The sequence below is a fragment of the Molothrus aeneus genome, chromosome 3 (assembly GCF_037042795.1).
Source record: "Molothrus aeneus isolate 106 chromosome 3, BPBGC_Maene_1.0, whole genome shotgun sequence".
In the NCBI taxonomy this organism is placed as follows: Eukaryota; Metazoa; Chordata; class Aves; order Passeriformes; family Icteridae; genus Molothrus; species Molothrus aeneus.
This window is the reverse complement of record NC_089648.1, coordinates 24,232,703-24,257,106: the sequence shown is the minus strand read 5'-3', so window position 1 is coordinate 24,257,106 and position 24,404 is coordinate 24,232,703. Positions and strand designations below refer to the sequence as shown.

Sequence of the window (24,404 nt, the reverse complement as noted above, 5' to 3'; positions counted from 1 at the left end):
AAAAACTGTATTCCTTCTCTCTGGAGATCTGTTCTTAAAGACATACAAAATATAACTGGCAGATGAAATGGAGAATTTGTTATGCTTTGGTGCAGGGTTAAAACTTCATGAAGATAAAAATGGAAAATCACTTAATGTTGCTTTGAGTTTCAGCAATCAGCAGTCATTTGCTCTTCAAAAATTGTTATGCTTAATATTCCAACTTTCTCCAAACTTAATTTTTCTCTACAAAATTCTGGGGTGTTAGAGCAGCCAGCTGATTCAAAGTGTGTGTTTGTGTGTGTGATTTTTCCTTGTTTGTTTGTTTTTTGTGATCATTAATTCAAACAGTTCTGTTAGGCATATGAATGCAATGTCTCATGCAAGGAATGCTGTTTTGAGATTTTGAACCTTTTTTGTTTAGTTTTTGAAACTAGCAACACTTGCATCTCAAATCTGAAGAACAGAATGAGTCACATTGACTCAGTTGCATGTGACAGAAATTAGACTTATAGGAGATGTTGGGCTTCATAACTCTTTACATTATTTAACATTCATTGTAAAAATTAAACTTCCTACTGACTTTATTGGGTCAAGAAGTTAGCAGTTACTTTTCATTGAATAGCAGCATTTTATAAAACTAGTCCCATCTCTCTGAAAATTCTTAAAATGGAAGAATCTAGAGCCCTTGTATTAAAAAATAATAATATGATTAAAACAATTTCATGGTTGCATAGTGGATTTTTCTGTACAGGACTTTTGTCATCGAATCATGGCATTGTTTGGGTTGGAAGAGACTTTAAAGGTCAGGTTCCATCCCCCAGCCCTGGGCAGGGACACCTTCTTCTCCACCCGGTTGCTCAGAGACCCATCTAGCCTGGCCTTGAATACTATGAAAGTCATGTACTATTTCTTTTTTTTTAATATTTCTGGAGTTTATTGAATACATCAAGGTTTGTGCAATGGTAGAACTTTAAATTACGTGTATCAAGTCTTTGGGTATGCTGATTCTTTAAATCTTAATGGAGAGCTGGAAGAAGGGATTTAAAGATGATTGAATTGATTTAAAGGATGGTTGGAGCCTTCATTAGAGCAGCAAGAAAATCAGGACAAGAACACAATCTTGTAACAGCCATACTGGGTCATGTAAAGATTTGTCTGAGTCAGGGTGCTCCCTCCACCAAGGACTGATAGCACAAGCCTAGGAAAAGGAGTAAGGCAGATAAAGCAGCTGGAGGAACATCTGCATGTGCTATCTTAGCTTCCAGCACTTTTGAGCCAGAGATGGATGGATATGACTTTGGAAGATGAAAATTCAGTACATGGTTGTAGTGATGAAAAGCAGCAATTCATGATGAAAACATCAGTATATTAGGTAGTTTAATAATCTGGCAGAGTTGTATTAAGACAGGTTGTTTTTGATGAAAGTAGAGTCTGAAAGTAGAATGCAGATGCCTCTTTCCTTCCTTTGAGGAGGAGGATTTTAGCTGAAATGGCTCCAAAGGAAGGTCAAGCTTTAGGTATTTCAGATTGTGATCACTCTTGTGTTTTTATGAGTTTAATACTTGAATACTCAGACGACTAAATGCAGTTTAAATAACATGAAAATAAAGCAGGGAAGAATGATGCATGAAGGAGAACTCCCAAGCAGTCACTGGACCTGCCTTTTATTGGACTGAATAGGTAATAAAACCCCATGGACTCCAGTGACTAGGGTGTGAGAATATGAGGAGACAAGTCAAATACATTTTGAAGGTCGTTCTTGGATTCTGATCCTTGTTGCTGGGTCAAAGAGAGAGGTGTACTATTTATGAATTTCACCTAAAAATCCTTAATGTGAATTAGCAGCAGTATTGGCAGTGACCATATTTTTTCCTGTTTTGTTTTGAAGACAGAGGATCTCCAGATTCTGAGGGAATGAATGCAGAAGTAGTGTATTGTTTACTTGGCTTTATTCAGTAGCCTAGAAACATTGTCTATGGTGAATTACATTTTATTTGTCTTGGCAGTAAAGTTTGAAGTGTAGCAGTTCAATGTTGGCTTATAAAAACTCAATATAGTAAACAAACTTTACATTGTCTACTGATCAAAGAAATAAACCTGCTAAAATTAAATGTTTTCCAGGGAAACTTCCTTTCAGCTGTTTTCTCTTCTAACCTCAATTTCAAGATAAGCCTTACTTTTAAGATTAGTACAAACAAAAAAGAAATACCGATGTCTGGTTGGAAACATCATTTATATGGAGCTGGCAATAACAGAACAGTTGTCTCATTTCTTTATGTTGTAAATTTGTATTGACTGTTATGTAGGGGTACACTGATACAAGAAGGCAGTGAGCATTTGAGAATGAGATTTGTATCTATGAATGCAACAGAAATACAGCTGAGTTCCAGGAAAGGGAGGAGGCAGTCTCTGAAAGAGAGTCATTGATGAGATCTTGCCAGAGGTTTTCTTTCAGCTGTTTTTTTAATTAAAAAAACAAACTGAGAAAAAGACACGTAATCCAACTGATTGACTGGGCAGCCCTGCTGGTTGTGCATTGCTTTGAAGTTGCTTTAACTGTAATTAGTAATGCTCCCAAATATTGTCTCTGACTTCCTAGGACATGTCACCACTTTTCAAAAAGGCATAGATGTACACAGCTCTTACAACTATATTAGGTTGCTTTAGTTTCTGCAAAATTGAGTTCCCTCCTACAGCAGCTAAGGAGGGATATGCAAAGATACTGTTGTTGTAAACCTTCAGAGGGGTCACCTCTTTCTAGTGAAAAAAAAAGACATGGTTTAGTACAGAATAAGCAACATTCATCAGTCAGTGAAAACAACTACTGTTTTGATTGAGAGGTAACTATAATAATGATTACTCTGGGTTGTGCCAGGGAGAGCCTGTCAGTTGTCCCCTCTTTGCAAATGTTTTGGCCCTCCTGTTCTAGTGCACCTAGTTCCACTCCTTTATGAATAAAAGCTCCTGCAACCTTTCTAGCAGAAGTTTTGGGTGCCTGTGTGTGGCCATTTGAGGTACCCTGCCTGGTGCTCAGTTACAGCCATCCTTACAACCTGGCATCTCTAGCTCTGTGTGTGGATAATAGTGCAGGGAGTGAAAACACTTATCTGTGAGTGTGGTTATATAAAACAACTTTGATTAGGTGTTAATAAAGAGAAATCCTCTTTATAGGTACAGTTTTCACAGTGAATACGTTATTTTGTCTTTAAATGATGGACATGTGAAAAACAACTTTCAGCACAGTGTTTTACTTTTCATTACTGAAGTCTTCCTGAAGAGAGTTGAACTATTCTAGGCACTGGCTGAGTAATTTGATTTAGACCTCCCAGAACAATAATTGAACTGTTGTGAAGTCTGCATTTTTAAGTGTTCCATTCTGTGCATATTTCTTGCACCTGTTTTGCATTATGAATCTATAAGTATCCCTCATGATTAGTCAGGAAAGCAATCCTATCACTCTGTCACTGGCAGAGGATGTTTTTACAGTTGGGAAGGGAAAAGCTGAAACTTGTAAAGCTTACTGAAGATTTAATATTCTCCTAGGTGGTGCAGTGGATTAATTTAGTACTCCATGGAGTTCATTTTTCATCTCCCAAAACATATTTTCCATCCAACCCACATAAGATTTTTTCCCCTTCCTTTTGATCTAGGAACCATGTCTTTAAAATTTTCAGAGCCAAATGAAAGACAATCCTGAACACACTTTATGGATATACTTTTAAAAATACCCATCCATGATAAGTTCTGACTGCTTGAGGATGTATGAAAAATTCTTACATACAGTGAGGCCTTTTTACTATTCTGTGTTTTCAGAAGTTTAGGTTATAGTGAGAAATAGGGGAAGGTGCCTTCTGTGTTTTTTGGAAGCTCTCTCAGCCTGTTTACAAAAGAGAAGAATATTCTCCATGAAAAGAAGAGAAAGCTGGAAAAATGGGCTTTCAAAAGAATCTGGGTGGGAGAACTGAATGAAGATAGGATGAGTGTTTGTAAGTGGGTAACTACTCAGTAAGGACTGAGCAATGTTGAGGACCAGGATGCAAGACTCTTGAATAATGGAACAAAAATTGAAAGGAAGAAAGGAGGAAAAACCTGGAAATCTAAGGAAGTGAGACAAAATTAACTAAAACAAGAAGACACTTTTCCAGTGTGTGAAAATAGGTATCAAGGGTGTTAATGCATCAAATCACATAGTGTACTTTCTCTGTCTTAACCAATTTAATGCATGTTAATTACTTTGGTTTTTTAAAATGTTTGTATGTCACAGGCATTTCTTTCAGTAGTGTTTCTTACTACTGTTTTTTCTTGCCTTTATGTATTTAAGTATTTAAAAATACCAGCACTTTTTAAGTAGTTTTTGTTGTGCTAAAATTTTCTAGGAATATTTTTTCACATGGCTGTTTGACTTAAAGTGTGTTTTTTCTTACTGAGGCTCTAAATGGCTGAATCTGAACTTGAACATATTCTGTAAATGTGTTCCTCTGGTTTTGTTCCTCCAATGGTGTTTATGCATAGGCCAGAAAAGAACAGTAAATGGATATGCAGGCGTAGGAAGAGTTGTACAGACATTTCACAGACATAAAGGGGAGTACATGGGACAGAAAGTTTATGTGGGTGTGTGATTAACAAGGAGAAGCTCTGTTATGGTTGTACCTAGTAGTGGAGAGTTTATTTGGAGGAGTAGAAGTGGTGCCTTCCTTGTAAGGGTCTGTCTGCATGTTTTGCTTTTAGGTCAGGGGCAGTGTGAGGAGCAAAGCTCTGCTGAAGTACAGTTTGTTTTCCACTGTCTAGTTCCACATGATTCCAGCTCTGGGGCATTTCTGCTAAAAACCTCATCTAAAAGCCAGTGACAGTAAACTGGGAGGAGCTGTCAACTCCCTTGAGGACAGAGAGGCCCTGCAGAGAGACCTCAGCAAATTAGAGAGATGGGCAACCACCAACTCTATGAAGTTTAACAGTGATGAGTGCCCAATTCTGCACTTGGGACAGGGCAGCCCTCGTTGTGTGTATAGACTGGGAAATGAGAAGTTGGAGAGCAGCTCCATGGAAAGGGACCCTGGGACCTTGACTCATATTCCACTTGGTCAATGGCAAGTGGGATCTGAGTCAGCAGTGCCCTGGCAGCCAGGAGGGCACCAGGCACAGCATTACAGCCAGACAAGGGAGGGGATGGTCCTGCTCTGCTCTGCACTGGGGCACCTCCAGTGCTGGGGCAGTTCTGGGTGACACAATGTAAGAAGGGTATGAAACTGTTAGGGAGTGTCCAGAGCAGGTCCATGAGGTTGATGAAGAGCCTTGAGGGGAAGCCATATGAGAGTGGCTGAGGTCACTTGGTCTATTCAGCCTGGGGAAGAGGAGACTGAGAGGAGACCTCATTGCAATTACAATTTCCTTGAGAGGGGAAGAGGAGAGGAGCAGGTATTGGCCTCTTCACTTGTGTGCCCAGGAATCAAGGAAACAAGATGAGGCTGAGCTGGGAGAGGTTTCTGTTGGGTATCAGGAAAACAGCAGAGAGTGTGACTGGGCACTGGAACAGACTCCCCACAGAATGGGCACAGCAGCAGCCTGACAGAGTTCAGGGAGCATTTGGACAATGCTCTCAAGCACGTGGTGTAACTCCTGGGGATGGTCCTGTGCAAGGCCAGAATGGTGATAATGTGGATTGTAAGTTGGGTGATGAAAAAATATGGCTTCCCTTGGACTTGGTATACCCTGCAGAGCCTTCCTTAGGCGCTGGAAGCAGTCTAGGAGTGATCTAACTGCAGAACAGAGCAAGGGGAGATGCTGAGAGGGTGAGGGATGCTTCTAAATTTATCACCTGTCGAGATTCCTCCTTTTCTCTGCTTCATAAAAGGTGCCAGTTGTCTTTGGATCATCAGAGTCTCCTTGATATTTGGGAGTGTGGAAACCTCCCCCACAGCTTTAAACAACCAAAGAATTAATAAGGCTTCTGAAGGAATGATAAGCAGCAGGTGCTTCTATTCTGCCCTCCCTAGCTGCTTGTGCCTCTGTTATCTCTACCCTGTTTCCTCTGGCACCCTCACTATCAACTCTCTCCCACCAGCTCTTCTTTCAGATGTTTGCTCCTTTTTATCTCTGTTTTGGACCTCATCCTCTTACAGAATAGCTGCTGTTGTGGTATTTTGTTGCTTATTGCACTGAAGTAATTACCATTAATTAATGGTGTTAGAAATGCTGGCCAAATCTATCTGTATATTGATTTTATTCAGAAGTGAAAACTTCAGATTCAGTGCATCTTCACATCTGCAATGAATGTCTCAATCTCTATTTGGCAGGTAACCTCTGCAGATTGTAGTTGTTCATTCTGGCCTGTTTTTATTGTGAAAAATAAGCAGTAGTTATTAATTTTTTTCCCTCAAATACAGAGGTACTTTCAAAGCTGCAGAAAGGTCTTTGTGACAGAGGTATATATTGGGAAAAATTTACATCTTGAAAATCTGATCCATCCTTTTTTGGTGCAAATGCATCAACATTAAACCTTCCTTTTCACTTGGAGAAATTGCTTATGAATTCAACACTAAAAGATCTGATGTAAATGGAAGATATTGAGCATTTATAGTTCATACTGAGTTTTACTTGAGTATGGTTGAATTCTCTTAGCACCTTTTCTTCCTTTCACCAGTCCAAATGCATGCATTTGTTTAGCTTTATATTATTAAATTTATAGTCTTAAAAGAGAAAAAAAAGTAAGATAGGAAAAGCCAACTTCTCTCGGTCCCTATGAAACACTTCTATAGCAAACTCACATCTCACAAATTACAAATGCTCAGCTCACATTTGTAAAGTGCAGAAAATCTTTCATCTATTCTTCCAAGGTTCTGTCCCTCTTGTTTCATTGGTGAAACAGACAAGGCTGGCAAATAGAACAGGAAATGTAAAGAGCACAATATTCACTTTTTTTTTCCCCACAGAAAATAAAGGTGGAGCCATGCTTGAATGCATGCTTGATTTTTGTACCTATTGAATTATTTTGTGCCATAAGAATAAGGTAGAGCCTTCATTCTATGGAATGAAGTCACTTATGAACCCAAACCAACCCAAGACAAAGAAGAAAGATTAAATCAGCTTGTCAGTATGTTATGTGAAACGTGCTACATGCTTAATACTTTTTAGGTTATTATGTTAATAGAAAACTTAGTAATAGCAGCATAAAAATATGTGTGTGCTCTGGTGATTCTCCTGTTTTCCCATCTAGTGAATACTACCCACTTCCATAAAAAGGCTCTGGAAGATGTAGAGATGGACATAGTAACACTCAAAGACTTCACATATACACCCTATTGCCAGATTTTTATTAGGCTTTGTTATATCCTGATGTAACATCTAATAAAAAACATATGCTCTGAGTGTGTATGCTGTCTTGCAGCATAAAACTGCAGCCCGTGGAAAACCTGAAGTATTTCAAAAGGAAGAGACTTGGTGTAATCACCTCAGGGTATCAAGCATCTTTAGTTGTTGGAAGTGAAAAAAAGCCAAAGCTTATGAAAGCCAAAATGAGCTTTTTATGTTTAACTAGTTTTGAAATATGCACAATATGGCCTCTTGGTACTCAGTGATCACTGGTGAGGAAAAAAGTGCTATCTTTGAAATATCACACTGCCTTTAGCAATAAAGGGAGAATATTGTTTTCTCTAAAAAAATAGGAACTGTTAGTAGAAATGATAGAGACACAGTATTAAAGAAGGAAATATAACTACAAAGTAATGTAGCTCTTAGCGTTGTTTAATTTTCATAATTTTTCATTTTTCTGAAAAGCCCTATTGTAGAGAAGAAAAAAAATTGTTTAGTCTTTCAGACAGATACATTGAATATATAGCATTGTCATTTAATTCAATTTGACACAAGAGTTAAGAGTTCTAATGACATTTAAAGCTGTTTTTAGTCTTATGTAATGTGGTACTTTGTGAACAGTTGAAGAAGTTAATTTCCTGTCGAGTTTTTGAAGTTTTGTGATCACATGGTCCAAATAAATTATTTCATCCTAAGTATTTCTTAAGTCAAGTTGCAAATGTTCCTAAACTGATCATGTCCAGCTCTCAAATTATTACAGCAGTAACTAATTGGGTTTTCTCTCTCCTAGTGCAGTAGGCTATTAGATTTCCTCAGAAAGTGAGACATTTGTAACCACAACAGCCTTTAATACTTTCTTCATCAACTCTTTGAGTAGTTGAGTCTTACTAACGGTTTTCCATCAGCCTTTTCCTTTCAGAGGAATTCATGTTCCATTCACATGTTATCTTTTAATTCAGTTTTATAACAGTGATATTTATTGGATATGACAACAGGAAGAAGGGTTTAGAAGCTGGGAGTCACTTGTATATTTTTTGCATTCAGTCATGAACAAAGTTTGTTTTTTATCTACGTAAAAAATCCCTGGGGTTTTACACAGACAACTTTTTGAATAGAATTACAGCACCATGATTATGCATCACAAAAATCCTCAAAGCAGTTGCAGTTCTGCAATTACAGAAGCATGAAGCACTTGGGAGGTGTCCCTGGACGGTGCCATTCCATTGCAGTGCTGTGAGCAGGAGGTGCTGTCACAGAACTGAATTAGACAAACTTGATTTGGGTCTTTCTTTATTAGCCTGGTTTCTTGGGAATAAAGTGGGTTATTTTGGGTGACAAGTATGAAATTTGCACAGTTTGTACAGTAACTAAAACAAAGGTGTTAAATTTGAGGATTTTTTTTCATTTCTTTCACGGTTTCTAATGCAAAACTTTCATACTCATTATTGCTACTGTATTGTAAGCAATGCTGTCTGTAAGGCATCTTTTCACAGAGAGAACTTTATGTAGTTAAAACTATAATGTCACCAGAAAGTATTTTATTTTTGCCTTTCGCCTTGTTCACCAAAGAGCTTTTACTTTGTTGTTATCTGTTACTAGAAGAGAACTCATCCACCTTAACATCAAGTAAATAAATTTATAAATTATTTATAAAGCTCCCCTTTTGCGGCTGGCTGATAATATTTAATGTATTGTAAAGCCAGCAAGACTGGTCAAGTGCACAGAAAATGCATAATGGTGTTTGGAGAGGGGAAGAAGAAGCTTGGTTTCAAATAAATTTATTTTGGTTTTCCGAGTGCAGTTAAACCATGGGATTCTGTGGACTTTTAGTAGACTCTTTAACTACCTCTGTGGATTCCCTAACTTCTGACATGTTCTTGCTAGTTCATTTTGTTGGTTTTTTTTTGCCAAATTGAAATATTTTTAGTGTTTGAGTTTATTTGAAGCAGTCATACTGTTAATATGTGCTTTATTGTAGTTTTAGAGCTGTAGTAAATTTTGCTGCTTAAAAACAACAAAAAAATGCAGGTTTATGGAATGATTCTTCAACATAAACCATCAATCCCCAGCATAATCTGTTGATAACCAGTGGATACTTAGTGATTAGGATTGAGGACAGGGTATGGAACAGGCACCTCTCTAAAAATGGTGATAGGGGAGATGCACACAAGATCTGTGTGCTGAGGAGCCATTCAATGTGTGGTGCCTCTTATCTGCTTTGTACCAGAGATTATGAACGAGTAATGGAGCTATGAGTGAGGGTAGCAGGGCCTTCCACTCACTTCTGTTCTGCCAAATTCACACTCTGAAGTGACTTGAAACCACAAGCTCTCCCTGGATTCTGGTTTAGTTTATATAAAGGTAGTAAAATAAACTGTTTAATCTGTTAACTAAAGACACTGTTGATTTTAGTGGGTGATTTTGCAATTGTAGCCACTGGTAAACTACAGAAGCAACAGAACATGGCCATGGTGGGTGGAGGTGACCACAAGCACGACCAGATTGGTTCTGATTGCAAAGGGATAACACAGTGAAGAACCCATTGAGATACTCTTAGCACTTGTGTCTGGTGTTTATTTGAATGAAAAGGGCATGAAGTATCCTAATAGTCCCTTCCATCACTGATGCTGGGTGGTTTTCAGCTGCCTTGAGCCAATCTGGCTTTTAGTGAAATGGGTGCCTGCTTGTTCACGTTGCCGGTTTTGAGACCCTAATGCCAGAGGATTTGTGTAGGCTCATGCTCTACAAACAGCTTGTGCACAGCGCTCCACATGCAGCTGATCATCACTGTCCTCTGGCTGCTGGGTGTTGCAGCGGCCACAGATCAGCTGGTGGTCCTCTTGGAGCCATTTCAGCCAAACCAAATAAGATTTCAATATTTGGATGTTATTTAAATAAATTTCAATATTCTAATTTCAATATCAGGCCTCTGCTAACCTAATTGATGTGACTGAAGGGAATGGGGAGTTTGCTTTCATTAGAAACCTGGGTAGGATGTTTGAAATTGTCAAACTTGAGCTGGATGTGGTGTCAAAAAAAATGGTGGGCATGGTAACATCTGCCACTGGCACCGGTGTGTTCAGAAGGCAGCAACCTCTGTGCAGTTCAATATCCAAAGCTGAGCAGAGGGTTAAGTGGCTTTAAAAAACTGTTCTTAGAGACAGTGAGACAGCTGTACTCCTTTGGGATAATAAAATCAAAGGCAAGCATGTGCAAATGTTGGAGAGGGTGGCCTTGAGTAAGGGAAAGTGTTGGAAGAACTTATTTTTCAAAAAAGTCTTTTCAGACATAAAAACTGTTGCTGTTGACATTCCCTTATATCAAAAATACATCAATTGCATACAAGTGGAAGAGAGAAGGGGGAAAAATAACAATAAAGAGCAGATCTTTCTGACCAGCTTCTAATTCATCTGTAGAGAAGACCCCCAGGAAATTTAGTCATTTTATTCTGGATATTGTCTGTTACTGGTGAATTCACAAAGGCAGTGTTCATCTGCTGTGGTGCTGCTGATTGTAAAACAAAGAGCATGGTCTTACTAGAGCTTGGAAAATGTTTGCTAGCTTTGAGTTTGGCACTTGCTGCAATAGCGTGGGATGCTTGTTTGTCTGGGGAAAAAATCCACAAGGCGATGAAGCACTGTCACTAATTAAAATCAGAAGGAATACTTGAGCCATTTGGGGGAGATGTAATCAGCTCACTAGTGAGATTAGACTTGGGGAACAAAAGGCAAATACATTGCAGGTAGAATTCCAAATGTTCAAAGCAGAGATGAAAAATTCATTAATGTTGCTCTCTGATTATGCAGTTAGCCCTTTCCTTGCCCTTAAGTTTACCTTGGCTGGGGCACTTGCAGTTAAATGGCACTGTGGAAATTACTGGAAAACATTAACATTAACTTGTTATTGTAAGCTGACATCATGCTGAGCCTGATGGGAAGTGAAAATTTATAAATAGCTTGTCCATATGTGTAAGGCAAAAATCTGCTGATCTTCAGCAGTAGGATGATTCATGTATTTGCTGTAGTTTAAACTTCATTGCGAGTTTTCTGTGTTTCTTTGAACTTTGTAGTTTCAAAAACTTTAGGATGATCAGTGGTCCAAAACTGACAGAACTCTGAGGAAATACTGTTGATTATTTTCAGTGCAGTTTTGATTGTACAATCTATATTGTACTGACACTTAGGTATTCTTCCCTCTGTGTTTTCTGAAGAGCCAAGTGCTTCCAAAAAATATACTTAAAACATAGTTTTGGCATTTTTTTCTCCTCCCATAAATTCTCGTGCACATGCCTACTATCTATGAATTGGAACTTACGGGATCTGAATTGTCTGTCTCTGAGATGCATCCTTTTTGTATTTCAAATAAATCAATCTCTGTTTCCTTGCCTGCAAGACTTTATTCTATAATCTTTTATAATATGGGAGAGGGGGGTCATATTGAGAAACAATATGTGGTTACATAAGTAAAAGCTTTATTTCTACACCATTTATAGAAAATAAGTAGAGATGTTGTGTATTTCAGGGAGCCAGTCCTCTTTCCTCTCACATGGTCTTGCTTGTTGGAAGGTGCCTGGATCCACACACACCTGGACTGAACAGTGCTGCCTTGTAGTCCAGTGAGACTGAAAATACAGGAGGGCTGTTGGATTGAGGATTGTCTTTTTTTCCCACATGTTGCAGCTAAGTAGGATCCTCTCACACAAATTAATTTTTAGATGTTACTGTAAAAAAAGAAGTAAAAAGGAAACCAGTTTGTATTAAATGCACCTTCTTCTTTCCAGTTGTCTTATGTACTACCCTTGTAAAGCTGAACTACTTATTAATGTTTATGCTTGGAATTCAATTTAACTTATCTGCAAGTTAAGCCCACCCATCAGCTATGCTGTCTAGACATAAAGTTACTTTTATTGCATGTTTCAGTTGTTCGTTCCCTTTTATAGGGATAGTTTTGACAGAGGAAAATTCTTGTGAGTTTTACTTGCATTCAGCTGTGTTGCTGTGTGTTGGAGGATTTTGCCATTTGAGTTGGGGGTCTGGGCACCAGCGTGGATGGGGTTTGATGCATCTGCAGAGCTGTAGCCTCCCATGTTCCCCCTGTTACCTGCATCTAACTGGGTGAGAATTTTCTTTAAAGGAGGAACATTTGCCCTATTGTTTGCACTCAGGTGCAGCAATCCCTGCGTGGAAGAGCAATCAATCTTACCTAAGTTCAGCAGGCTTTGAAATGTTGGCTTAGAGTTTAAACAAAAGAGTGCAGTTGCTAATACTGAGTTCCTCAGATGCAAATGGAGTCATTAATGGTGACAAAATTCTTGTAAATAAGCAGCAGTGGAAGTTGATCCTCATGCACAGAGACATGTACAGTCACAGGTTATGACTGACAATGTACAAATGGGGAAAAGCTTTCAGAAGTTGTAATACAACCTTGAAAAACATCACCTTTTTTCTTTTTTAATAATTTTATTACCATGGTTATAGCAAGCTGCACTGGGACTTTTCATGTGTCAAATTATTCCTCAGACTTTAAAAATTCTGAATATTTTTCTCATGTTTGAGAGAGACCTGTGTATATATTTTCTCCTCTGTAAGTTTAAAATTATTAGTTGATAGAAGTAGATAATTTTCTGTAGCTGCAAGCTTTACTTCATTTTATTTTATAATGTGAACTCGGGAACTAAAAGCATCAGATTGATTTAGCTTATTTCTAATTATTTTCTCAGCTTGTGTGTTAATACAGACATTCCTGAGGCAGAAGATCACCTCTGCTGAAACCAGCAGAGCTGCAGGGTCAAGTGGCAGTGTACTTCTGAGCACTCTTGATAAACATGTTCATGCTGTGTCCCTTACCATGTCAGCTTCCTTGTGTCAGTGGGGTAGCTGACAATATTCCTCCCAATTGTAAATATCCCTCAGTAAACAGGAATGTGGGCCTTGGTCTTTATTTGCATTTGTTTCCTTTGTGTGGGTATGTACAGGGGAGTTGTTATGAAGACATAGCCTGGGAAAAAAGAATTTCAAATTTTTTCACTGCCATCCCTCAAAAAAAAAGGAAGAGGGAAAAGAAAGCTGGGGTGTGTATGTGTGTGGCTTTATATCCTTTGAGGTAGCTGGATTAAGAAATGATGGCTGGGGTTTTAGGATGACAGAGTATAGATTTGGAAGAAGAGACTTCATTGTATCCTTGCTGCTGTTTGTTCTGATTAGAAATGCAGGCTGAGGACAGTTCTAAACTGCTCCCACCAGCCTGGTTTGTTCATTTCTCTAGACTTACAGGTGTTAGTTACATGTTGTGGGAAGATAATAGGGAGGTTTGCAGAAAGTGGAAATACCACCAGCTCCACAGTAGCCTCTTTCATCCCTGGTCAGGCTGGCTGCTTAGGAGGATGTGTTTGAGACCCACTCAGGTTTGACTTTTCTTTCTTTGACTCATCAAGCTGATTTGCTTTTTCTTAGCCCTGCCTGCTTATTGGGGTTTTCTCTTTGCTCATCAGCCAGTCCTTCTGGTTGGGTTTCTCTGCCCAGCACCATGTACCTTTGGTTGAATGACAGCTTAAAAAGTAGCTTAAATCCTAATGGTAAAAAAGTCCTAATAATGATGAAGTGGGACCTCATATCAGGTTTCTGTGGCAAACCGTGTACTTTCAAGAGAAGATTCAGCTGGGTCTTCCAAGTGAAATGAATCTGCTGTTTCCTGGCAGCAAACTTCTCACTGTTTAGTTTTCTCCCAGTGAAAATTTTGAGTCATGTACACAAATTTTAAGCTGCAATTCACTTTTATCAGACTGAAATAGGAAGGAAAACCTGGAGAAAAACCTAATAAAAATTGTAGCGCAAGAATTTTGATCTGTGAAATTTCACATTTTGTTGGGCTTGTTTTAGGCAAAAATGCATTTATCTTAAATGTGAAAAACACGTTTTTAATGAGGTATGTTTTATGTCTGATATATGTCAGTCACTGAGAAGAAAGCAACTTTGCTATTTTTCAGCATCTTCTAACTTTATTATGCCACATTCATAATTTTCAGCTTATTAAATAGCTGTGTTATTCTTGCTGAGTTATACAGAGTAAACTGGTATTGTATTCATTATTTAGATGTTTTCAAGCCTTTTTTTACTTCTTAATTAAATCAAAACATGCTTCCCTTCATTTTAATCAAAAGAACTTTTAATTAATGTATAAACCCAGCTTCATGAATTTTGGTGGATATATTTGGAAGAAGGATTCAAGTTCCATAATTTCTCATGAATAATAAAGCAAAATGGGGAAATTAGATAATGAAATGTTCTGACAAAACAAAGCTAAAATTCTGGAAAAATTGAATTGTGAGCCAGCTGTTGCTTTAAAGAAAGAAAAAGATTTTATACAGTTTTCATAAAATTATTTGCAGAAGGAAATTGTTGAACCTCAGACTACATTTATTAGTCTATACAAAAGCAACTTTAAGGAAGCAATATCCACATGCAATCACATAATGTATCTCTGGCAGAAATGATAATCTGATCTGTTAGTTGTGAAACTACTATTATGTAATGAAAGACTTCTAAGAAAGGGAATGGTAGGAGCAAGGGGGGGTGATGCTATAATAATTTGGTATATCTAAATGGTCTAGGACTGTGAGATGAATGATGGCTTTTCTTACACATTTGTTTGTGGGTGACAAGGGAATTGATAAACATTTGAAATTCCTCTTCAGTATATTGCCATTTAAATGGGGAAATAAATTCAGAATATTTACTCTCTCTCACAAGCTCCAGATAAAAACTTCTCTCATAATTAAATACCTCAGGTGAAGAAAATCCTTAATGACTAATAGAGTTGATCTATCTACAGAGTTGTTAAACCTCAGTGTGGCAGAGTCTGGGTCATGAGGACACAGAGCACAGGGTGCCTCCAGCAGTGCCTGGTGCAGCACCTTTGTGCCCCGTGCCTCTGGACTCATTTTAAACTCTGCCATGTGTGTGGCTGCTTTTGCCCGGGACATCAGCATGGACTGCAGGCACTGTGTTCATACCACATTCTGGTGATAAAACATTATATTTCTTTTCCACAAATACCAATTTCTAACAGAGCAGGGTGGTAAGCAGACAGTTATAAACTCTCCCATCTATTTTTGTATGGATATCTTATTGGCAAATGGGTGGGGGGTAGATGAGGTTTTTTTAGTCCCATTGTAATTATCACACTGGCGCTTTTCATCTTTAAGAAAAAAAGGGGATTTTTAAGACTTGTTTTTCCCTAGAGCTAATTATTGTAACTTCAAACTTTTTATCATACTTATAAAAATGCCTTCACCTGTCACAGCAGCTTGCCAGTTTTTATCTACATGGCTGTAGTAAAAAAACATTGGACCTAAGTTTCAGAATACAGAGATAACTTGGCAGATGTATTTAGCATAGAAGAAGAATAAAATTTTATCTGCCTTTAAATGAGAGAAGAAAAGAAAATTTATGTTTGAGGGTTTTTTACCAGCACATTAATACTCAGGGGAAAGCTTTTGATGGGACTGTTCAGAAAACCCACATTTAGCTCAGTAAATCTTCTACTGCTGCCATTTTGCAAACACTTTCTTTTTTTTTGCCCTCCCATGTTACTTCAACCTTCATAACCTGGTGAGTGGCATATTTTTGAAAGCTGAGTATTTACACAGTATTTTCTTTCAGCTGCTGAAACATCTGTATTCTTTGTATTTTTTTTAGGGAGGTAAAGGATATGTGTTGAGAATGTTAAGTTTCGGGTGATGTCAGTTTGGTTTTTTGGTTTGTATTTTTCCCCCCCCCAGTAAGCACTGCAATGAACACTGGGAGCATTGTTTCAGTTTTGCACTTAGGAATGTGAATATTTGTACTGTGTACTTAACATAGCTGAGGGCATGCATGAAAAAGTTTTTGTTGTTTCAGGTCATCTTAAGGGGGGAGGAAAGCTCAATGTTGCTACTTCACTGAGAAGTATGCAACTGGATAACCTGTTTTTGGAAAATTTCATTATTTGAAAAAGGCATTTGGTGCAGCAACATGCTGAAGACTGTGCTTTCTTTCAAATGCAAACATGTGCTCATGTACACCAGGTATCCAGCTAATCATTGTTTTATGTTGGAAATTAAAAGTTTATTATAAATTTCAGAAACCGTAGTTCCTCCTATAAAATTATTGCTAATGCTCTGAAATGTTAATTTTAATTTGTTAGAAAGTGTGTCATGCTAGATTAACTTTGTGGCTATTGAAAGGTTGTGCTGTATTTGCAATGTCTCTGTATGTATGCAGGAGAATTCTTGCCACCAAAATAAATTTGCACTAGGTAAATTTTGTGTTTGATACAAGTTTTCCTCCATCACTCCATTGCTTCATTATTTTAATTGTGTATTTCCCAGCAATTCAAGCTGATATGAAAGCTTCTCAAGACAATGATTTGCTGCATATCAAATCAAAGTTAGTGTGGGGGGAAAAAATGTCTCTTGCTGATTTACATTTTTGACTTAGCTGATGTCTAGCCATTTAAGTATTTGTTTTTATTTTTAAAAAAGCAATGTGCATTTTTTTTCACTTAATCATCCAAAATGAACACTTAGAAAATAGCAGATGTTATGTCTTAAGGCCTGCTTGGGTACAAAGAAAACACTCAACTTTCTCATGTCAGGACAGAGTGTTGCATCTGAAAGCTGTTGGGTGGGGGATGGATGTGAACAGGACAGAAGGATACGTGTGCTGATTGACCAGAGGGGAACCAAGCTGGCTATTCCTTTGCTTCTCTTCCTTCCCCCACCCTTCTCTGCTTTTTCTCCTTTTCTTGAGCCTTCTACAGCTGAAAAACCAGGGTGAAACCTTGACAACTCCAAGGAAGGTTCTGGAAGTTGGGAATGGCTGAAGAGAAGAACATGGCTTCCTTGGCATGCTGAGTCCTTGAGTTTTGCTCATTAGGATGTAGTGTCACACCTGGGCTGGCTTCGTGGAGTTTGTTTGGGATTTTTCTGTCTATTTTGCACTAAGTCATTCTCCCATGCAGGTGGTTTTACCTGCAGCAGCTTAGGGCATGCTGACTCAGAGTCAGAACCTTGTGGACTGAGTGGTCTCAGATGTCCCATCATGTATCCAAGTATCTGGACTTGCCATGCTTACGCTGTTTTAACAACTCTTGTCCAGGTTGATGGGCAGTCTCAGTCTCGGGATCTTTTGCTGGTTGCCATGACCCCAAGATTGTTCAAAGTCTCTTTTCCCAGCCCGAGTGCTTGAAGAATGAGTTGGTGGGGCTCTTCATTTCTCAGTCTCAAGGTTGTTTATTGCATCTTATCTATAAAAAATTTTCTGCTGCCCTGCCGAGGTCCGTCCAGCAGGACAGTTCCAGGCACTCTGCCCGCCCCCGTGGCGGTGTTATGTCTTTATCCTAAAAACTATGTGTACAATGTTTACAATTACTTTCCAATACCTATCACCTATGTTAGACAGTGAGCTTCGACTCTAAACCAATCTAAAAGTGCCAACATCACAGCAGAAGATGGAGGCCAAGAAGAAGAAGGAGAAAGGCTGGACACGCCCAGATCCCTCCATCTTGCCTCTTGAAACCTCCATTCTAGAAACCCCAAAATCTACTTTTTCACCCCATGATAACTTCACTATTATTCTGCCTAAACTGTTGTGGCTTGCTGATCTTCATATGAGGTTGGTAATTTGCTCCACAGGTCATAATCAAACCCACAGGTGTTTTAGGCTCCGTGCCAGGGCTTCTGAGCCCCCTGGCAGGGGTCTTGGCCGTTCTGGGCAGCCAGAGGGATGTCCTGGGTTCCCACATCTCTGCTGTCCTGTTGGTGTAATATCCTGGCTCCTGAACAGCCTGCACAGGGGAGGAAAAAGTTTCTGGGCATCCATGAACTCACCATCTTTAATGCAGGATTCCGCAGAACTACAAACAATCTTTGTCTCAGTGAAGTGTTGTATCCATTAAAGAGAACCACTGGCAGCCAGCATAAACCTTCCTCCACAGATAGCACAAATCTTTGGTAAAACTACCTTTAAAAAAGAAAAAAAAAATCTTTAATATATTGCCTTTGTGTAATAAAAAAACAATGCCACATACACGAGGAGCACCATGACCTCACTGCATTTATGTGTGAGGAATTCAGCAGAGGGTTTTAAATCTTGTAGTATTTTGGACTTGAGGAGAGCCATGCACTGGAAAGCCTGTCTATTTTATTAGCTATATCAAACAGTCTCATAAAACTTGCTACCTCCTCATGCAAACTGGCAAACTCCTCATTGCCTGGCTTGTAGTCTTAGATCATGGAAGCCAAAGAATGACACATCACATGAGATGGAAGTGGAGAGCTACTGAGGTTAACTTCTACACATTGCTTGTTTGGTTGCCTCTGGTTTTCACTTACATAAAGTAAGGCTTTGTATAAAACATGCTGATGTTAATTACAATTTCCACTTTAGCTTAGACATTCTAAAATCTCATGCTGAGAGAAGATTTTCTTTGTGGGAAAAGCTTTTTAGGTGTCTAAAATATGGTGAGGGTGCCTGAATAAAAGATAGAGGACTTGTGGTGAAATAACAAGAAAAACAGGATTTTTTGTATGTTAGGAAAAGTCAAAACAGGCTAAATTGTAGTTGAACGTTTTCTTTAATGGATGCAAGCACTTTTCAAGAGTGCATCAAACTCTGACATGAGTTGCACCTTCTTATTCTACTATTCAAATAGGGCTCATATCCTGTGATTTTTACCATCTGAATAGTATTGAAAGGATCAGTTCATACAAAGAATTAACTCCAGAGGAGTTGCATTTTCAGTACTGAATTTCCTACCTGGACAAATTTAAATCCACCAATTTTACCTCCTTAGTATACACAATTCTTTCTCTTTCAAAACCTTTAGTTTGAACTGTCAAACTACTTCTGCATTACATGGAAGGCACTTTGAGAGTTGTTTTCAGAGCTGAAGAGATTAAATTAATTTAAGCTGCTAGGAAAAAATATGATAGCCCCTTCATAATTGTGTAACAGATTTTATATTATTGCTTAGGGGTAAATCCATTGTTGTTCCTGGAAATGAATACAAGCACAGAAGAATAAAATTGGAAAGGTTAAGGCACCAAATGGTTTTCAATTAGCAGAGGATATAAAAAGCTTCTGCATAAATATTATTTTCCATTTTCGTTCTTCTTCTTCTATCATGTCTATGACTTAACAGGCATTAAGGGCAAGCCACAAAAAATATAGAGAAACTATTAGTAGTGGCAGCTTAGTGCCTTGGTGCCTTGATGGAGAAGGTTAATTTGAGAAGGTATTTACGTAAACCATTTTAATAAGCAAACACTTGCACAGGAAAGAGCAGACTAAAGGAGAGGGCAAAGACATCTCTGGTGACACTTCAAAATGTTTGCAAGCTTTGCACTTCTGCAAAGTGTTTTGTAGAAAAAGATAAAGATTCAAAGATTCAAAAGGTCTTAGAATTGACAGATGAAGATTCAAAAAGATCTTGGAAAGGCCATCATAGAAAGATGGTGTCAACAAAATGATGTTCAGTTCAGAGGACTCCAGAAGATTTTTAAAAAACAGTAGACAAGCTACTTCTCCAGGATGTGTCTTGCCTACAGAGCACCTGCTGACAAAGGGAGACAGGAGTTTATTTCATTGTTCCTGTCAAAGGGCCCCAGTGGGATCTCTGTGTTTAATAAGTGCCTCACTAGGAAAAAATCTGGACTGACTGAATAGTGTCCAGAGAAAAGTTGTTTGCTGTGAGGGCAGGAGTGGGAGCAGACAGGAACACCTTACCTCAAGAGCTTGGATTTTGAGGGTGAAAGACTAGAGGAGTTGCATACAAGTGTTCTGGAATCTGCTTTCTTGGTTGTTTTTAGGATTGGGACAGTCAGGCATTTGTTTCATTGAAGAATGTTTAAACCCTGCCTCAGTGTTTGTATGGATTAGATAGTCTCTTGACATCTCTTCTGTTTCTGTGCTTATTTGAAACGACTGCAGCTGTTTTTCCACTTGAACGATTTCACAAAAAATAATCCAGATGAAATTGTGTCAACTTAATGCTATGTGGCAGTGCTTGTGTTTCCAAAACAAGCAAACAAACAAAAAAATAGAAACCCCAGAGCAAGTGACAGCTGGAATGTGGGAAATCATGATCTGAGATCTAAAAGTCTGCATACAAAGGTTTTTCTTTTCCCAGAGTGAAGGCCCCAGCTCGATCCATTAGTCACTAAATTGTCACTTTGCAAGTATGAAGTGCTAATACTCTTATAGATCAAGAGTTTTTCCATATCAAATGCTCACAATATGTATTTTCAGAAATGGTCTGATAATATCTCTTAAGCTTCCTAAATTCCGCACATGGTCAGTTTCAGTAAATAATGAGGGATGTACTTTTTCAATTTGCATAGAAGCCCTTTCTGTAAATGTAACTTAGCTGTGTAAGTGAACAGAATTTCCAGTTTTGAGGCTGTAAGGCAAAATTCCTTATGCTGAGTAAGATCTTTTCCATTAGGCTTCCCTAGTGCAACACACCTTTCCATGTGTTCCCCTTTAGAAATTACCTCACCCAGGTGTTTCCTCTTCACTTGTGTGTGAATGGGAAGTTAAAACCAAGTGGGATAATAGGGGTGGTGTCACTCGTGTCAGGTGTGTGTCATGCACCCTCTGCCACATCCAGGATGGCACTACAGGGGCTGGGCTTGGAGAGCCCCTCTCCACTATGCAGTTGGTATCAGCTTTCTTATGCTACCCAATGTTTTAATCTCATGCTTAGATGACTATTCTTTTTTTAAAACAATTTTTTTTCTTAACATTTCTATTTATTCTATGCTGCTTGGAAAAACCCATTTTTAAATAGCAAGGAGGGTCTCTGAGAGCATACATTTTTTTGTTTTAACTGTCTGACCAGAAAGCTACAGTCTTGCTTTCTATTCTGGTACCTTGAATTCTTCCCTTCATCAAGGGCCATGTCTATTAGGCTTTTAAATGAAACTCTGGGGGAGAAAGAGCAGAACCCCAGTGCAGCAGCTCAGTCCTCAGAAAGGGAAAGTGTGAGTATCTCCCTGCTTCGTGGGGCCTGGAATGAAGTTCTCAGGAGCAGGAATAAAGATGCTTTTCTGTCAGCACTTCAGAGTGGTTATAGATGGTAATTCCCTTCCCTGTCTCCTTGGTACAGTGCAAGCAGCCCTGCTCCATCCAGTGTGCCAAGCTGCCAGTCTGCTCCCCAGGCAGTTGTGCTGGCACTGGGGAGCAAATGGCACAGCAAGAAAGCTGAAAATTGAGGGATGTTTAAGTTGGAAAGGGCCAGAGGAGTGCTATTCATCCAGCTGCCTTCTTTTGACTTCATGGAGGTTAACATCTGCCAGCACTTCCTGTTGTTTTGTGTGAAAAATGGGTTTTAAAGATGGGGCAACTTAAGGATTTAAGGATTCTATCTGCTGTGAGGCCAAGTGAATACATGTTTTTCCTTGAGTAATGGTTGTTCATTTTGCAGGCAACTGTTTCATCTTATAGTTATTTGAAGGAAAAGCAGTGGCTAGAAACTCTTAATTTGATTTTTTTTTTTTTTAATTTAGATTTTTCACTTGCTGCAGTCGTACCTTGAATCAAACCAGTTTGTTAGTTCAGACTTCCAGCAGGGACTGTGTGACATCATTACCTGTGTGGGAACCAAGTTGTGGCTGGCTAAAAGGTAAGATTAAACACAAAATATCTGATTTATAAACAGTTTATTAATGTATGGAAGACTTGCTTGATTTTTTGAGCTATTATTTTAGCAAGGTGGACAGATCATGTTAAAATATATAAAATTTAGATACCTTATTGACTTGCTGATTTTTAATCAAGGTGATTTTTTTTTTCCAAAAGTAAGATTTTTTTTTTTCCAAACATTGTAGTCCAGTCATTAAAGAAAAAAATAACTGTGAATGAACATTCCTACAGAAATAGACATTTTGAGGATAGTGCTTCTTGGCTAAGAAAAATTTGCCACATATATGAGGTTTTTATGTTAATGTTTTTCTGACTTTGACCTTTACAGAAAATTAGTGGGAAAATGTCACAGCAGTTGTTTAAACTAAAAGCGTTTGGCTGCCCACAAACAATCCAAGATAGATTGGGAAACATTTTTCCTCAGTTCATCTTCAGGTGACCTTTGTATAACTACCAAGCTCCCTTGCTCTCCCTTGCTCTCCCTTGCTCTCCCTTGCTCTCTCTTCTTTCTCTTTTGCTCTCTCTTCTTTCTCTTTTGCTCTTTCTCTTCTCCTCTCTTCCTCTTTTTTCCCTCTCTCTCTTCCTCTTTCTTTCTTTCCCTCTTCTCCACTTTATCTCAGCAATTGCTTTTGAGAATTTTTACCCATGAGAATTCCTAGCCAAAACTCTAAAGGAATCAGTTGAGAGCAAGAGCACCGGTCCTTGCATAGATAGATAATTGGGAATATCCCACATTTTGCACTGTGACATGAGGCCAGTGCAGCTAGTGTGGATCTCTGATAACACCTGAGTCATTTTCTGATCATCAAAACCAAAATCCTTAGAGGTTTGGAGAAGAGGGGTGTCTAGTGGGTGGGGGAAATCTATTAGTGTTAACTGAGTTGGGGTAATGAAGATAGAGTTGATCTTTGGGAATTACAGAAGTGTCTCCTCAAAGAGTGATAGTAATGATATGGCAGATGAAACTTGGTGGAAATAATTGGAAAATGGTGCTCATAAACAAAGTCTGGACTTGACCTGGGGAAAGAGTGGTTGACTGAGCAGATATTTTTTGTTTGAAAAAAGTTCCTCTTGTTCTTGGGAATGTCCAGTAGGGGAGGGGGCAAATATCATAAAAAGTCTGAAGGAAAACACAGAAAACCCCCCCATCTGTGTTTGTGTATTAATCTGTGTTGTATATTTAAATATAGTGTAAATCCCAAAGAAGATACAGTAGGAATCAGAAGCTGTATAAAGACTGACAAGCATAGAACAGTTTCTACTTGGGGACTGATTAAATAGGCTGAGATTTTTTTTTTAATAATGGAAAAAGGACAACTGAGGGATGTGAAATATGAGTCACATAGAAAGGGACAGGAAATTAGCATTCTGTCCAAGGTGGCAGATGTAAAAGAAACCAACTAATGAAGTTTTTAATGTAATTTTAATTTCGCTATGGAACCCTATGATACAAGATAGTCTTGGTTTTAAGCCTGTCTAAATTTTTAAACAACGATTTAATGGAGTCATGGAAGGAAAGTCCAGTGAGGTTACTGAGTATGTAGGCATCATAATTGGCTCAAGAAATTCTTCAGTAACCTAGAGGGTTGAGACAGAGGTTTTGGCAAATGTCGCTATTGTTATGCCTGCATTTATTTCCTGTGCATCTGCTCTCTGCCCCAGCTGGAGACACCATGGTGGATTTGGTGGACCTTTTCACTTGAATCAGCATAAGCATTTTGAAGGGTTTAAATGAGAATGTTAATTTGCATAACTAATTTAACAGTTAATAACTGATACTGTTATAAAGAGTAAAAACCCAAACACTAGAGACCAAATTCAGTAGAAAGAAACTCATGCTAAGTAATTCAAACCTCTTCTTCTTGCATCAAATATGTAAAGGCCAGGCTCCATTCATTACAGATTTTAAATAAATTCTATTTCCAAAGTATTTTTTTCAGAGCCACTCTTTTTAATACATCAGTTTTATTGATGACTGGTTGGGGTTTTAATGAGTTTTTTAAAATTATTTTATTATCATCTCTGAAAATGAAAGCTTTTCAGGCCCTCTCTAAGAAAATCTTGTGCACAGTAAAGGTGTTTTCCTGAAGAGAAGTGTTTTCTCTTTCACTTGCCTGTAAAAAGCTGTATGTGCTGATATCCCTGTCAGCAGCACATTTTAATTTTGTCAGTTTGTTGTAGCCTCCTTGTCATAGTTCTCAACAATGCAGTTAATGCTATACATAAAGGATTTTAGAATGTCTTTCTCCCCAGATAGTAAAATTTTGTATTATGAGCATCAGCCTTGCAACACTAACTTAAAGCATGGGGATTTTAACTGATGGAAACTATTTTAGCAAATTTCAAATGTACTTTACATTCTTGCACACTTTGAGCTAAGGCCTGCCTTCCTTCCTGCCTGCCTTCCTTCCTTCCTGCCTCCCTCCCTGCCTC

The 24,404-nt window shown here is 38.5% G+C and overlaps 1 protein-coding gene across 1 annotated transcript in view; it reads left to right on the top strand.

Annotated features, from left to right (window-relative positions):
* THADA (THADA armadillo repeat containing) overlaps window positions 1-24,404 on the top strand; it is a 153,044-nt gene that overhangs the window by 70,603 nt on the left and 58,037 nt on the right. Inside the window, exon 30 of the mRNA XM_066546497.1 lies at window positions 21,836-21,951. Within this exon, the coding sequence (XP_066402594.1) occupies window positions 21,836-21,951 (116 nt within the window). The remainder of the gene's footprint in view (window positions 1-21,835; window positions 21,952-24,404) is intronic.